The sequence below is a fragment of the Parasteatoda tepidariorum genome, chromosome 6 (assembly GCF_982258835.1).
Source record: "Parasteatoda tepidariorum strain Cologne lab strain chromosome 6, Ptep-v5.0, whole genome shotgun sequence".
Classification (NCBI taxonomy): Eukaryota; Metazoa; Arthropoda; class Arachnida; order Araneae; family Theridiidae; genus Parasteatoda; species Parasteatoda tepidariorum.
The window spans coordinates 42,095,007-42,109,298 of record NC_141760.1 but is presented as its reverse complement, the minus strand read 5'-3'; the positions used below and the strand labels follow the sequence as shown (position 1 = coordinate 42,109,298).

Below are 14,292 nucleotides of genomic sequence, written 5' to 3'. Positions count from 1 at the left end.
TGTTGTAATTATTTTAAAAATGAAATAAGGAAAAAAAAATTTTCAAAGCGGAATCTGGGAAAAAATTTAAACTTTATTTAAATCTTTATTGGTTTCTCAGCTACCGAAGTCACTATTATAGAGTCTTTAATTCTAAAATCGTGACCGTATTATATGTCGTCCATATTGTTTATTTTGTTTTTGCTTTCCGGTAGCGGGAATTTTTTCAACATAATATTTATTTTCCATTTATTGTGCAAGCATAGTAATAACTAAAATTTTTATAGTACAATATAGTAAAGATTTGTTTTTGCTATTCAATACAAACCTTATTCATAAGTGTAGTAAGTACCTTGTTTAAAAGTTATTAAAATTGTTCGCATTTTAAAAACCGTAAAATATTTCTTATTTAATATTCAAAAAAAATTCTGTGTAGAAAAAAATTAATTAGCTAGGGTGAATTAGCAAAACCAAAATGTTCAAGGAGACATTGTTTTACTGATAATGTTACTGATCTTTGAATCTGTATTGGAGATATTAGTAATAAAGAAAAATGATTGTATTGTCGCGAATTCTGAGATTTTTCATTAAATTTTTTGATAAAAGAAGAGAATGGATATGAATATGTTGCATTGTATTTTTTTCCTGTTCCGAATTTGTATTCATAGTATTAATAAAGAGTAGTGCGATATTTTAAGGATTATATTTATTTTATGGAAGACTATGCAGTGGTTGCTACACTATGGATAAATAAAAAACTAATAGCTAAATGAAAAGGTAAAAGTAGCTTAATAATGTAATGTAATTAATTCAATATAGAAAAAATTCATAATATTAATTAAAAACAATTAACGTATGTAAATTTTTGCCTGTTTATGTCAATTGAAAACACCAAACAAAAGTTCCCAGTTGTTCGACTTAAAATTAATTTATTAATTAATTTAAATATTATGAAATAATTATTAATAAAATAATTATGAAATTAATAAAAAAAAGTATATTGTTGTGCTCTGGGAAGGTTACAAATCTACCTTTCGTGTCTGCCCCATTTTGTATTTAATTATGTTTATTTTATTTCCTTGAAGGCCATGGCCTTAATTGTAACTTGAAGTTGGTGATTATTTTCACGCATGCATTGTGATGAGAGAGTTGTTGATTATTTTGATCCATGTACTGTGATAGTAATCATGGGAAGATGTCCATTTTGGAGTTGGCAAAGTGATTATTGGCATAATGTATTATTTTCTTATCATTCATCTAATTGGTTTTAAAATATCTTAATATTATTATTTTATTAAAATCTGATATAATCAGTTCTTCTCTACCTAAAACGGGGAGATTTCCGTATTGTGATCTGTGACAGAATAATCGTCAAGTCTTAGCTACTTCCAGGCAGGGGCTTGTGAGAAACCTAAACAGTACTTAAAAAAACAGCACAGAAAGGAACTAATTCGAAAGGTCAACTGGTATGGACCCCTGGGCAAACATCTACATGATGTTTTTTTTTAATAAAAATGTGCAAGTTCAAGTTTAAAATCAATTTGGCATCTTGGCGATTGTAGTTGGCGCAACAGATCACGATATGGAAATATCCCCCTAAAAAAAAAATTTTTTTTTGAACAGAAATATTAAAACAATATTACTATTAAGAAATTCCTACCTAATAAAATCATACTTTTTATTTTTGAAGTGCGAGTTAAGAATTATTAAGAGATAGAGGTAGTAAAGCACTATGGAAATCAAGCCTACTGCACTTGATCTATTCTCCTCTTCCAAGAAAGAACCAAGAATTGAAATTTTGTGTTATTAAAATTATTTTTACTATCTATTAAGTATAATTGTCGGTAATGACAGAGGTGTGCAACCTGTGGGGATGTAAACTAAGTATGGGACAAAATCTATCTCAAAGAATATATCTTCCTAATTTTATTTGCTACAGCATATTGTATATGAAAGATGTAGTCTTTGAACCAGACTGCAGGTTAAATACAACAATGCAAGCAAATAATCTAAAATTTTCTGTATTATGAAATGCATCCTATAAATTTCCTAAACGAAATTTGATGTATTTTTTCTTTCAGTAAAGTAATTAACAGTAATGTCTGAAAAGGAAGAACTTGCTTTACCATCAGCAGTGATAACTAGACTGTTAAAAGATGCTGTAAGTATACTTTTGAAGCAAAGCTTTTTATCCCCTCCTATTGCTATAAGACTTGAAACATTTTAACTCTATGTAAGTAATCCGTTTTAAAAAATTCCATTCTCAATACAATAAACCAATTTTTCACCTAACTTCTTAACATTCTTTGGAGAACTTCTCAGTGTGTAAATGGGAAAAAGTTCGCCATAACATAGAGACGTAACTTAACTTTTGGAAATAAAAACATTAAACTGAGAGGTATGATCGTAATGGTAAAACACTCAATCCCCTTTAAATAACTATGTTTTCATTTTTCTCATTCATGTCGTGTTAATATTTTTTAGTGTTCAATTTATATTTATAAGTTGGCACAGTGGTGTCTAGGGGCTGAAGATTAACACAATAAAAAAGCTGTTATATATGCATGATTACAAGATTGATACACCTGTAGGTGGTAAAAACAAGATTCCTTGTGAGGTGCATCTCCCGCTTATCTCACTAAGAGATGGCACTTCTGTGTTTCAGTGCTACACCGTTTATACCGGTCATGGCCCCCATGTTGGAGTGTGGTAGTGTCTAGGGGTTGAGGAATAATTCAATTAATACCAAAGCTGTTTAATAAGCATGATAACAAGATTGATACACAGGCAGGTGGTTAAAACAAGACTTTTTATAAGGTGTATCTCCCACCAATCTCCAGGGGATGACTAGTGCTACTATCACTAAGATGGCGCTTCAGTGCTACACAGTGTATGTGACATATATATATATATTTATATATACAGGGTGTTTATAAAGTCCCGGACTCATTTTGATGTTTAAGAACTCATAAAATAATAGAGATAGATTAAAATTAATAACATAAATGGTTAGATAGACTCAAAAAGTTTTGATGACCCTTGTGAATGAACTTCCATGTGCGCCCCCTTCATCGCACGGAGAATATCAAGTCGATAGTCAATTTCACGCCAGGTAGCGGCAAGCATGTCAGCATCCACAGAGCTATTGCGGTTGTAATTCTGTGCTTTCTCTTTAGGTGTATGCATTCTCCTTAATATCCACTCGAATAAAACATCACATAGAAAAGTACTACATAGAACAAACACATCAAAAGTAAACATAACATTGCAATAGTTGCCAAAAACAAAAGAGAGAAAAATGCAATTAATAAGCAGATGATATTTAGGAAAGTACAGATATTTAGACTGGAGAATGAAATTAACCACACACGCAGACGATATTTATGAAAGTAAAGATCAAACCTAAAAAGGAAAATATATGAGTTATTCCATCAATAAATGCCATAAGTTTGTTTATATCTTCATTATTTTATGAGTTATTAAACATCAAAATGGGTTCGGGAATTTATAAGCACCCTGTATATATACATATTTAATTTCCCAAGACTTCCTTCAGTAACTCATTATTATTATAAATATCAAGTTGAATCACAATCGTAATTCTCAAAACTAGTATTGACCCAAAAACAATGTAAGATAAGTGTCAAGAATGCCCATGTCCCTATTACAAATGCTACTCTTCCCGTGCATTTTTTGACTTTTTATTTTTCACTAAAGGGCTAAAAACACGTGAGCATGTTTGTAGAGATTTTAAACTCTCCCTTAACAACAAAAATAAGCTAACTTCAACCTCTCCCTTATGATTATTTATAACACTTTGTTTTGTGCATTTATTATGACTTTACTGTAGTAATCTAATTTTAAGAATTTTAGGATGAAATTCAAATAAAAAATTTAACTTTGCATAAAATTACATTTTATTTGTTATATTAAATAAACTTTTTTTCCAATGTTTTCTTTTCAAGTGCTATTTTTCCCCAAATATTTTTATGTTAAAATTTCTTTTTTGAAATTTAAGAGATTTTATTATCATATATAAGCATTGCTCATACCCCACCCCTTCCTTTATCGAGAAAAATAAGCAATCACAAATGCCATCTCTTCCTTTAGATGTTTGCATAATATTTAAATAGCTCCTAAGACAAAAATAATGTATTGAGTAATGTAATACAAAAGTATGTAAGACGAAAGTGTGTATTGTTGCTAAGAATAAAATTCTGGTTCATAATCATGAATACTTCCTAGTAAGAATACAATGGTTAAAAAAATAATAAAAGACATAACTCTGATATTTATGGAAATAATGTAAAATAATTTTTATAAGGCTAAGTGAAAAGCTGAAAAATATATATTAAAAAAGATGGGTGAATAGATAATGTTTGGATAAATGTAAAGATAAATGATCTTAAATTTGTATTTATTTTTCCCTCTATCCTGTAAATTTAAATTGTAAATCAAATTATGGTGCCTATGAAATAAATAATACACTCTATAGAATTTATGTGCGAAACAAAATGCAATTATCAATTTGTTATTGTTCTCAAAACTTCTCTCAAATTATGATTGATGTATACAGCTGTGTGAAACACTTATCTCAATAAGGGCACATGAGGATAAGGATCTCAGTTAGATCCCTGTCCTCATGAGGAGCATTCTTTTTAAGTGGTTAAATTATGTTGGCATTTCTTCCATTTTGAGTTTTAAGCAAAATTAAGTATATTTTATTTTTAAATAACCAATTTTATTTTCCCTCGAAAGTATTGATAATTTTCTTTATTTGAAATGAGAATAGTATGATTTTATTCCGACTTAAAAAAAAATTTGTCACTTTTAAAATGCTTAATTTCCTTTGACATTTTTAACAAACACAATCTTAATTGACTTGAGGACACACTAATTGTAGTTTATACTTATTTTAATAATAAAATTAAAACCATGCATAGATTTCAAAACATCTCCAATACCCATACTGGAGTATTATTAGTTAAAAATTCTTTAGTTGTATTAAGTATTCCTTATTAAAATGTCTTTTTTTAAAGAAAAAAAATCAAAAAACTTTAATTTTGATGCTTTAAAATTGTGTTTTCAAGTTGGTAGCATTTTAAATGTATTTATTAATGAACTTTTTCCTTCTAGATCCCAGATGGTATAAATATTTCTAAAGAAGCAAGAGCAGCAGTTTCTAGAGCAGCTGCTATTTTTGTTCTTTATACAACTGCTTGGTGTGTTAATATTTTCAATTGTTACTTAATTTCTACTTCCATACTTTTTTAAAATTATTAAAATTTTATCTCTAAACACGTTAGAAATTGTCCATCTTTCACTGCCCTTCTCTTGTGTATACATGTTGTTTCAAAAGAATCAGTTTTTATTTTCTGAGATGTTTGCCCAAATTGCTAAATGTTTATTTCATAATTTAACCAACTATGTTATTTTAAAAAAATTGCAGAAAATTGATAAAAATTTTCTGAAACCTTTGTACCAAAAGTTGGTTTTGTACTTATACATTAACTAAAAAATAAGTGTTATAAGATACCAATAAAAGAGTAAAGTAAATCTATTTTTAATGCTATATTGAAAAGTTGATGTGTAATTAATAACGAAGTAAAAATCAAGACAGGGCAAGGTTTTTGTTTAGTATTTATTTATGTTTTTATTTTTTGCAGAGATTTTGTAATTTATTTATGGTGTTAAAGTTAAAGCTTAATTTAACTATACCTGATCTCTGAACTATATGTTGAAAAAAATATGTTTAAAAATATTTTATGAGAATTTTGAAGTTAAATTGTATGTTATTCTAACTAGCGAAAATGAATGGTACTTGTTTAATATTATTTCTGTACTATAGCTTCGAATTTCAAATATTTTAATACATTTTCAAACATAAAACAAAAATTTTTTTTTAGTAAATTTTAGTTGTTTAATATTTGTGACTAAATAAATGAAAATCACTTTTCTCCTTTTTATTTCTTAAGTTTTGCATCTGTTTTTGCAGTTAAAACAATTTCTTTGATTTGTAACTAAAAGCTTATTTGTGTTACAATTTAGACTCAAAATTTTTGTTGAAACTTTCAGTGCCAGTCATGCCCAAGCTGCATCTCAGCGCAAAACTTTAACAATAGATGATGTGTATGCTGCACTAGAAGATATGCTTTTTGAGGATATGATCGATCCCATAAAAGAAAGTTTGCAAGGTTTGTGATTATTTTTTATTTAACAATTACAATAATATATTATTACAACTTTTATTATTTTATGATTGATCTCTTAAATAAAAGCTTGCAAAGTCTGCCACGAGACTGTATTAAAATGCTCAAATTGAGATTATTTTGAACTAAAAATAGTTGATGATGATAAATAAGTAGAGATGTGAATGAAGTGAAAAATAAGTAGAGATATGAATGGCTTCAAGAAAAAAATATTTATTTATTATTATAAAAATATTATTGAAAAATATAGGTTTATTATTCAGCAAATAGTGTAAAAAAAGATACAAAGTCGCTTTTACTTTTATTTTGTTTGCTGTAAAAAATAAATTAAAAAAATGAGGAAAAATGTATTTTTTATAAAAAGCAAACAAGCAAATGATGTGGGCCGTTCTCATGGCAAAGTTTTTTTTTTTTCTTTTCTGTTTTGATGTCATTGAGCAATAAATATTTGAAAATTCTGTTGTTAGTCAAAAAGTAAGTTCAGTCTTGGAATTTGTTTTAGAGTGGCCCCCGCGCAGTATAGTATATCAAGCAGCCCAATAGTCCATAAAATACTTTAAAAATACCCAAAACAGTTTAATTGTCACTTAAAAGTCTGATTGCTATAAATAGATAGCATTATAAATTTTTTTTTAGTTAAAATTTCATTACATAATTTACATGCATAAACACAATCTTGCATATTTTTTTTTATTTGTATTATATTTTATTTTTACATAATATCTGTTAGTTTTTTGAGACTTTGTTTTATCTAACCTTTAAACTGAGCTGCACAGTGTCATCATTGTAAGACGCTGAGGTTTCATCCTGGGAAGCCATTTAAAAGTACAATTTCAGATCTTTTGGTAGTGGATGCTTTTACTTCTCAAACCAGCCTGTCCGAGGAGTAAAGGAATCCAATGTGCAATCAATGTTATAATGGTGCATTTAGTCTTGAATAGCTCTAACATTCATGACCCCTTTAGGCAACTACTAGCTGTGTGCAGGAAAGTTTTTTTTAATCTTTAAACTAAAAAAAAAGAATGTACATTGCATATTTGAAATATAAAAAAACTTAGATGTTGAATAGATTTTTATGTGTATTTGAGATAGTAAAAAATGATGTGGGGAAAAAAAGTAAACATATCAATTGGTATCTTACATAGCATGTTGTAGTTGACTATAGATTCTTATTTTTAATACTTACATTTTGTAATGGTTAAGTTTGTTCCCCCATTGTGTAAGTTTTTTGCTTTGGCAAATTTTTATCACCTTTTGCAGTTTTAATAATTAGTTTTGTTTCTTGTACAGAAAGAAAGTTATCTGTTAATAATCTCTCCATAGTTCTTTGAATATTACATTGTTCTGTTTTATTACAGCCTATCATGCCCAAAAGAGTAAGAAAGAATCTTTGTCTAATTCTCCAACCAAGGGTGAGAAGGTTCCAAAAAAGAGAAAACGTTCTCAAAGTGCAACGGCTAAAGAAACAGAAAGTGCTAATGTCTTTGATGCCAGTGCTTCTCTGTTTGCAGGAACTAGCAGTGATTTAATGACTGGAGAACTAGAAACTGATGTTTCTGCAGAAGTAACAATTTAATATTTCTCAAATGTAAATATATGTACATATTTGTAAATACAGGATGAAATTTTGTGGTCATTAAACTTTCATTTCTTCACCAAGTATGTTTTCTTAACTATTTTCTAAACCATTTATGTTTATTGTGCCAAGTTTTCACATTTCTTTTATTTTGTCTTATCACTTTTATCTGATGATTATCATTATTTTTATCGCTTGTTTCTTTTTTTACATTGGCTTTTAACATTAATTTGTTAAAACTTTTTTGTAAATAGAAAGTTTAATTAACATGTGTAAATATTTTAATTTTCATGTTTGGAGTAAAAACCATTACCTGATCTATTAATGTAATTGTAATGCAATGCAGTCTTTTCAAAAGCTTTCATGAGTGGAGAAAAAAAATGTTGACATTAATTTAAATTATATTGAAGTTATGAAGTAAAAAAAAAAATTAGTTTTAAAGATATTTTTTATGACATAACTACTGTAATAACATTTTATAAAAAGATTTTCTAATGAAGCTGAATAGGTATTAAATTATTATCCTTTGTATAAGCAAATGTGAATAAAAATAATCACCAAAGAAAGCTAAGCTAGTGAGCTTAAAAGCTGGAAAAGTATGAAAAATTATATTTTGCTAATATTAACATTTAATAAATTATACAGCATCTAATTTTGAATTATAAGCTTTTAAATTGTTCTCCCGATTCCATTCATATTAATATGTGATTTTTTTTTCTTAATTAGATAACATTTTCTTTTAACATAAACATAAGCTATGATGTTCCAGTTAAACTTACACTACTTATGATGAAAAGGCAGATGAAACAATGAAAATTACAATTTTCAGATTTCTTTATAAAACTAACTTCACAAATTATTTTTTATTAGTAGTATTTTCTTAAAATTTATTTTGAAGGCCTTATGCAGAGCTCAATTCTGTCAGCATGATATTGAAATGAGATAAGAACTACATATGCATGTAAAAACACTTTAGAATTGATTTTAATTAAAAGAGCTATTTCAGATTTTAAAAAAAAAAGTTTTGATAGTTGAGATTAACTCCTATGAAATCATAACTTTTTAAATGGATTTTAAAGAAAACAGAAAGCCATTATTCAAATGTCATTTATTAAGAAATTTCATGAGACAAGACATTGTTCCAGCAATTTTTTCATGGTATAAATGCATGCCAAATATTTTGTATAAATGAAGCAATTTCTTCCTTATACAGAGAATAAAGATGAATAAGCCCATTGTATATGTAAATACATCATCTGTACAACAACTTAATTCAGTATACAAATATATGAAAGGAAAAGACAATTATCTTACAAATATGTCGTTCGTTGAAGAAGTCTTAATTGAATATTGCTGTTATTTTACAATATTTACATACGTTATATAAAAATCAATATCAAGATAATTGCTAAAAATAAGTATCATACGAGAAATGTTTATTTAATACACAAAGGGTAAAAATAGAAGGGAAATTGATACACATTGGCTACTTTCTTATTTTACATTTTCAAAATGGAATTTCTACAGGGATACCAACCTACAGCAATCGCATACCAAAAACATAAAGGTATTTTTGAATGATATAGTTTTTTTGTCATACTTATCATTAATATGGTAAGTTTTCCATAGTACAGTAGGGAACCGATTATCCGGAACGGTCGGGACCATCGCTATTCCGGATAACTGATTTTTCCGGTTTTCTGAATCGCTACAAAAAGCCCTTTTTTTGATTGTTAAACCCAACTAAAAAGAAAATTTTTTTTGGAAATAATCTTAAAAATAAGAAAAAACGATGAAGTAATACACTAATGATTAGTTCCAAAATGATGGTAAGGTAAACATCTTTAAAAAAAGAAAGAAAAATCTAAAAATCTTATGAGGAAAAAAAATTTTTTTTTAAAAAAATGGCGAGAAAATTTATCGAACTTCGTTCCGGTTTTTTGGTTTTCCGGTTTTCTGATTTCCGGATAACGGGTTCTGTACTGTAATATTAAAATAAAAATTGACACATCATAGTTTACATTTTTTCTTGACTATGAAGTGCTTCATATTTGGTTGCATAAAGATAAGCAGTTTTTGTTTTAAAAGTTTGAGAAAATATTATTTGGAATTAAATTTTTAATCAAATTAAAAAAAAGTTTATTCATTCACTGAAATTAATTTTTTTTCCATATTGAAGAAAAAAAAATATTTAAAAATTAATTTTTCCCCCCTAGATATAGATATAAAAAAAAAAACTTTATATAATTCTGTCGCCAAAGCTAAAATCTGTAGAAATTATAAAAAAAAACTATATAAATTATAAAGAAACTCTTGTAGTTGGCATCCCTGCTTCTCTATGACCTTTAAAATTTATTCTATTTTCTTTCCTGTTTATTCTAGAATATGCTTATCACAGAAAGCATATTTCAGTCACATATCTGCACTTATTCCTTATACAAGATAAAATAATTATAGCAAATAAAATGTAATTCAGTTATTGTTTTATTTCAAGATTCTTGAAAAAAACAACTTTTTTTTATTCAAAATAAATTATATGAGCTATTATAAAAGTCCCTTTCCCAATTTCTGATTCAATTTAAACCATTGATGTGTAACAAATTATGTTTATAATGCAATTATTATGCATTAATTGTTTGCATTTTTGATATTGTATAACTCAAAAACATGATTGTATAGAGCATATTGGTGTTCTAATGAGTACTAACATTTTCTTCCTTTCTTTAATTATTTGTGCAGTCAATGTATTTTAACAGCAGTAAAACACTTATTGGAAATAAAGAAAATTGTGATAAAACTCTAGTTTTAAAATATTGTGTAATATGCTCAAATTCAACTACTTTGCAAAAATCATATTTTTTTTATTTTTAACCGATGCTGAAATGTTATCAAAATATTATTTTTTTAAGCTTTTTTTATATTTTTGATAACTTTAATTAAGACTTTTAAACATTATATGAACACTCACAGAGCTTTGGGAAAGAACATGCAAGATAACATTTGAAAATGTTAGATAATTGCTTACAAAGCATCCGATTTAATTAAAAATAATCATAATCTTTCTTTTTTTTTTTTTTAAAGACTCCAGAATAAATTTACGTGTTACACTCTGTGCTGACTCTATGCTCTTAAATCTGGTAATTTGAGAAAACTTTTAAAATTCGAACATAACATATTTAAACTCTGAAATTTTCTTTTCAGACATGTTTTTAAATTTGAAAATCTGTTTCGTTTCAGAATGCTACTAAACATGTTCTCTTTCTCAACTCTTTAACTATTTAAATTGTAACTGATTTTTCATTTTTTTGTGAAAACTAATACTTAAACCAAAAGTATATTCATGATCCTAGATTTTAAAATATGATTTATTTCAGAATGGCAGAATGAACAAATTTAAAATGTTCCCTGTAAAATAGTTTCAGCACAAGATAAAATATTATGGAAATATTTGTTAGTACCGATTAAAACATCCAGTATCTTAAGATTTGCTTAAGCACGTTGAAATTGTTCAATGATCCATTAAATCAATTCTAATTTTTTTCTCAAGTCTGAGAATGATATAATATATATTTTAAAATCTGTAGAAAGGAAAGCAAAACTTAAAAGATTCAAAATATATGTTTTGTACATAAAAACTGTGCATTATAAATATTTATACAGCACAGTTACAAATTAAAACATGTTCACATTTTGGCATTATAAATAATGAATGAAGGCAAAACTCTTCATGAAGATGAATGAAAGAATGCAATGAATTTTCAGAGTTAAAGAAGATAAGTAGGTTTTTTTTTTCAACAGTAAATCACAGGTGTAGATAGTTGCACAGGCATTTCACACTTTACACCATCTGTTGGAGTAAGTGGCACATTCCTAAGCAAAGTTTAGTGAAACAAAATCTGTTTTTCTAGTTTCAACATTCGAATTCAGATGCAGTAATAGCATTCAAGTCTTTCATAAGTCCTTCTAAATTTGCCATTTCTACACTTAAATCTTCAGTACTGTAAGAAGGCTGTAAGTAATAAATATTAAGTTAAAATTGTTATGATGAAAGCATTAACTGTTTACTTTAAAAAATTTGTATCGAAAATTTGTCAACATTTAATTGAATCGCAATAAACTGCTAAATGACCTAAAATTGAATTCGAGTTTCAGGTAGAGCTTGATTACTTTTTTGCATCTTTCTTGGAAAAGTTTTGTACTAACTGGCAAATAATGCAATAGTCATAGGAATACATATTAAGCTACAATTGTTTTAATTATGAGTATTAATTGTTTACTTTAAGAATTTTTTGTTAAAAAGATAATTAAGTAACAAAAATTATCAACCGAAGTGGACTCTAGGTAGGATTATGGTTATTATTTAGCACAATGAACCAGTTAGAAAAGTTTTGAAGAAATTCACCCAAATAGTTAGAGTTAAATAAAATAACACTTTCAATTGCATAAAGTACCACTTTCAATTACAATAATTTGTTGATATTTTACAAGTGTTATTCAGGAAATAATTTGGCAATTTTTTTAGTTTTTTTAGTTATATGTAATCCATAACTGTTTAAATGTTTTGAGACCACCCTTTTTAAATCCTTTAGACTGAGGCGTTTACAATAAATAGAAAGCAACCACAGTATTTGTAAGTACTTTTAAAATGAGAATAAAATTTTCCTCCACCAAGTTGCTGTCTTCATATTTTGCTAGGCAATATGCTAATTAATTAGGTATTACAAGCATTAGTCCTAATTAGTTAAGAAGAAATTAATGTAGTCTTGCTAGTTAAAAAAAATATACAATCACGTAAAATTAGGAATTAAAATTGTGATGCTTAAAAGCAACACTAATAAACTTAATGCATATAAACATTGGTCAATATTTAACCTAATAATTAGGTGTGTCATAAACAAAATTCATGAAGCTCGGAACTTTCTACACATTTTGTAATTTTTTTTTAATGAAAAAAGAATTCATATTTCACACTATGCTCACAATTGCATCATATCAATTCATAACATCATTGAGAAAGAAAGAATGTTGCTAGGACAGACAGAAATGCATGAGAACATGGAATATTAAAGCAAATATGTACAGTGAAATGTTGTTTTTTTCAATCTACTATTAAGTGCACTTGCAGCTTCCAGGGCATTAGCTTTTTCTCTTTGCTGTAGTTAGAAAAACTGATTGAAGTAAGAACCACTGGGAAAAACTATTATAAGCTTATAACTAGTTAATAGATGTATCCATTCATAAATTTGAATTAGTATTTTATGTTCTGTAACATAGGAGTATCTCAGATAAATTATCTTTCTCTATATATATAAAAAATTTTAATGAAAAGCTACAACGTGTATCCAGAAATTTCAAAATAAATTTAGGGTATAAACATCTCTAGCAGATATCCAAAATAATAATAATAATTCACAGTTTGTTTATTCAACAAAAATAGAGGCTCACATTTTTGTATTTTTTTCATATCTTTAAAATGTAAATGTGTTAAATAAAAATATATTATCTTAGCTTTTAGTCCAATTGTATGTTTAAAAGTTGATGAAATTTTTATGATTAGAAGTTACAAGAATTAATTTTGAAAGGAATTTATGAAGGTCAGTTATTGTCAATCATCATCCAAAAATAAGCCTTTTTTTTATTTCAACACAACATTTAATTTTTAAATTAATTAGGAAATCTCTAAATTAAAATTAAGATTCAAAACTTTTTTTTAACGGTTCTTTTTAAGGATAGAAATATTCTGAAAACCGTCTTAATGTTGTATAAATTCAAAATATAAACGTACAATAATTTAAAATAGATTTCCCTATTTTTTTCCTACGTAATTTTATACCAAATTAAGTTCTTAGGGGGAATTGTTGAAGTGCTTACAGCAATTGTTTGTACTTTGGAAATTTCACTGTGCATAGAAAAGGGAAAGATAGAATAGAAGCAATAGGTTTAAGTACCTACAGGCAGGTCCTCCCGGTCGCTATTTCCATCTTGTTGCCTCGGCATTGTTGAAGGGCGTGATTTTAATGTTGATTGTTGAGATGAAGGTGCTGCTGGTGATGGACCACCGCTCGTTAAAAGTTTCTTTTGGGGGCTTGCAACTTGCTGGGGTTTAACTGAAAGAGAGGTAAAAAACTTGTTAAAATGCAGAAATATGGCTGAAATAATATGGTTAGGATATAGTATGTGCTTACCGATGTGCCGAGGTTGTGGAGTTGTTGGAGCACTTTGACAAGGTGGTGCTGGAACACTAAATGATTTAAGTGAGTGATTGGGTGGTCTTTTACTAAGGGTACCTGAGACAGAGGTGCAGTCTGTTGGTGGTACAACAGGTACACCAGTGTTGCTTGAATAGGTTGCATGTTGGCTTGAGCCACCCAACACAGAAGCTCCACCGAGTGTTATGTGTAAAGTTGGAGATGTAACTTGATCATATGGGTGATGAGTTCTTGAAGATGGAGAAGTGAGAGTAGACGTTGATGAACCTAAATTAAACAATTTTTTTTTAGTTTTACTTTTCAAAGATGAATTATAGAA

General features: G+C 27.5%; 2 protein-coding genes across 19 annotated transcripts in view; one reads left to right on the top strand and one right to left on the bottom strand.

Moving 5' to 3' along the window:
- The first annotated feature begins 142 nt into the window (after positions 1-142).
- LOC107454393 (DNA polymerase epsilon subunit 3) lies at positions 143-7,847 on the top strand. 2 transcript variants are annotated; one of them, XM_016071587.5, is made up of 5 exons: positions 143-323; positions 2,061-2,140; positions 5,116-5,201; positions 6,055-6,173; positions 7,547-7,847. In XM_016071587.5, exons 2-5 carry the CDS (start codon positions 2,078-2,080, stop codon positions 7,762-7,764), a joined length of 486 nt encoding a protein of 161 aa, XP_015927073.1. In that variant the 5' UTR covers positions 143-323; positions 2,061-2,077; the 3' UTR covers positions 7,765-7,847. The 2 variants fall into 2 exon arrangements, with proteins under 2 accessions (XP_015927073.1, XP_071034889.1); XM_071178788.2 differs by having other exon boundaries at positions 177-756.
- A 1,008-nt stretch (positions 7,848-8,855) lies between these two features.
- Positions 8,856-14,292, bottom strand: part of LOC107454390 (neogenin) — a 240,139-nt gene continuing 234,702 nt past the window's right edge. For 10 of the 17 annotated variants that reach the window (XM_071178779.2, XM_071178784.2, XM_016071577.4 and 7 more), the window contains 3 exons: positions 13,950-14,240; positions 13,717-13,871; positions 8,856-11,773 (listed from right to left, as the gene is read on the bottom strand). In XM_071178779.2, the coding sequence (XP_071034880.2) occupies positions 11,675-11,773; positions 13,717-13,871; positions 13,950-14,240 (545 nt within the window). In that variant the 3' untranslated portion in view covers positions 8,856-11,674. Of the gene's footprint in view, positions 11,774-13,712; positions 13,872-13,949; positions 14,241-14,292 lie in introns of all 17 variants that reach the window. The other 7 variants (XM_071178787.2, XM_016071581.4, XM_071178780.2 and 4 more) reach the window with 1 other exon arrangement.

Excerpts from the sequence above, each read along its gene's own strand:
- LOC107454393 (XM_016071587.5), top strand. The coding sequence starts at position 2,078 with ATGTCTGAAAAGGAAGAACTTGCTTTACCATCAGCAGTGATAACTAGA. Across the intron at positions 5,202-6,054 it reads GTTCTTTATACAACTGCTTG|TGCCAGTCATGCCCAAGCTG; the intron begins GTGTGTTAATAT and ends TGAAACTTTCAG. Across the intron at positions 6,174-7,546 it reads CATAAAAGAAAGTTTGCAAG|CCTATCATGCCCAAAAGAGT; the intron begins GTTTGTGATTAT and ends GTTTTATTACAG.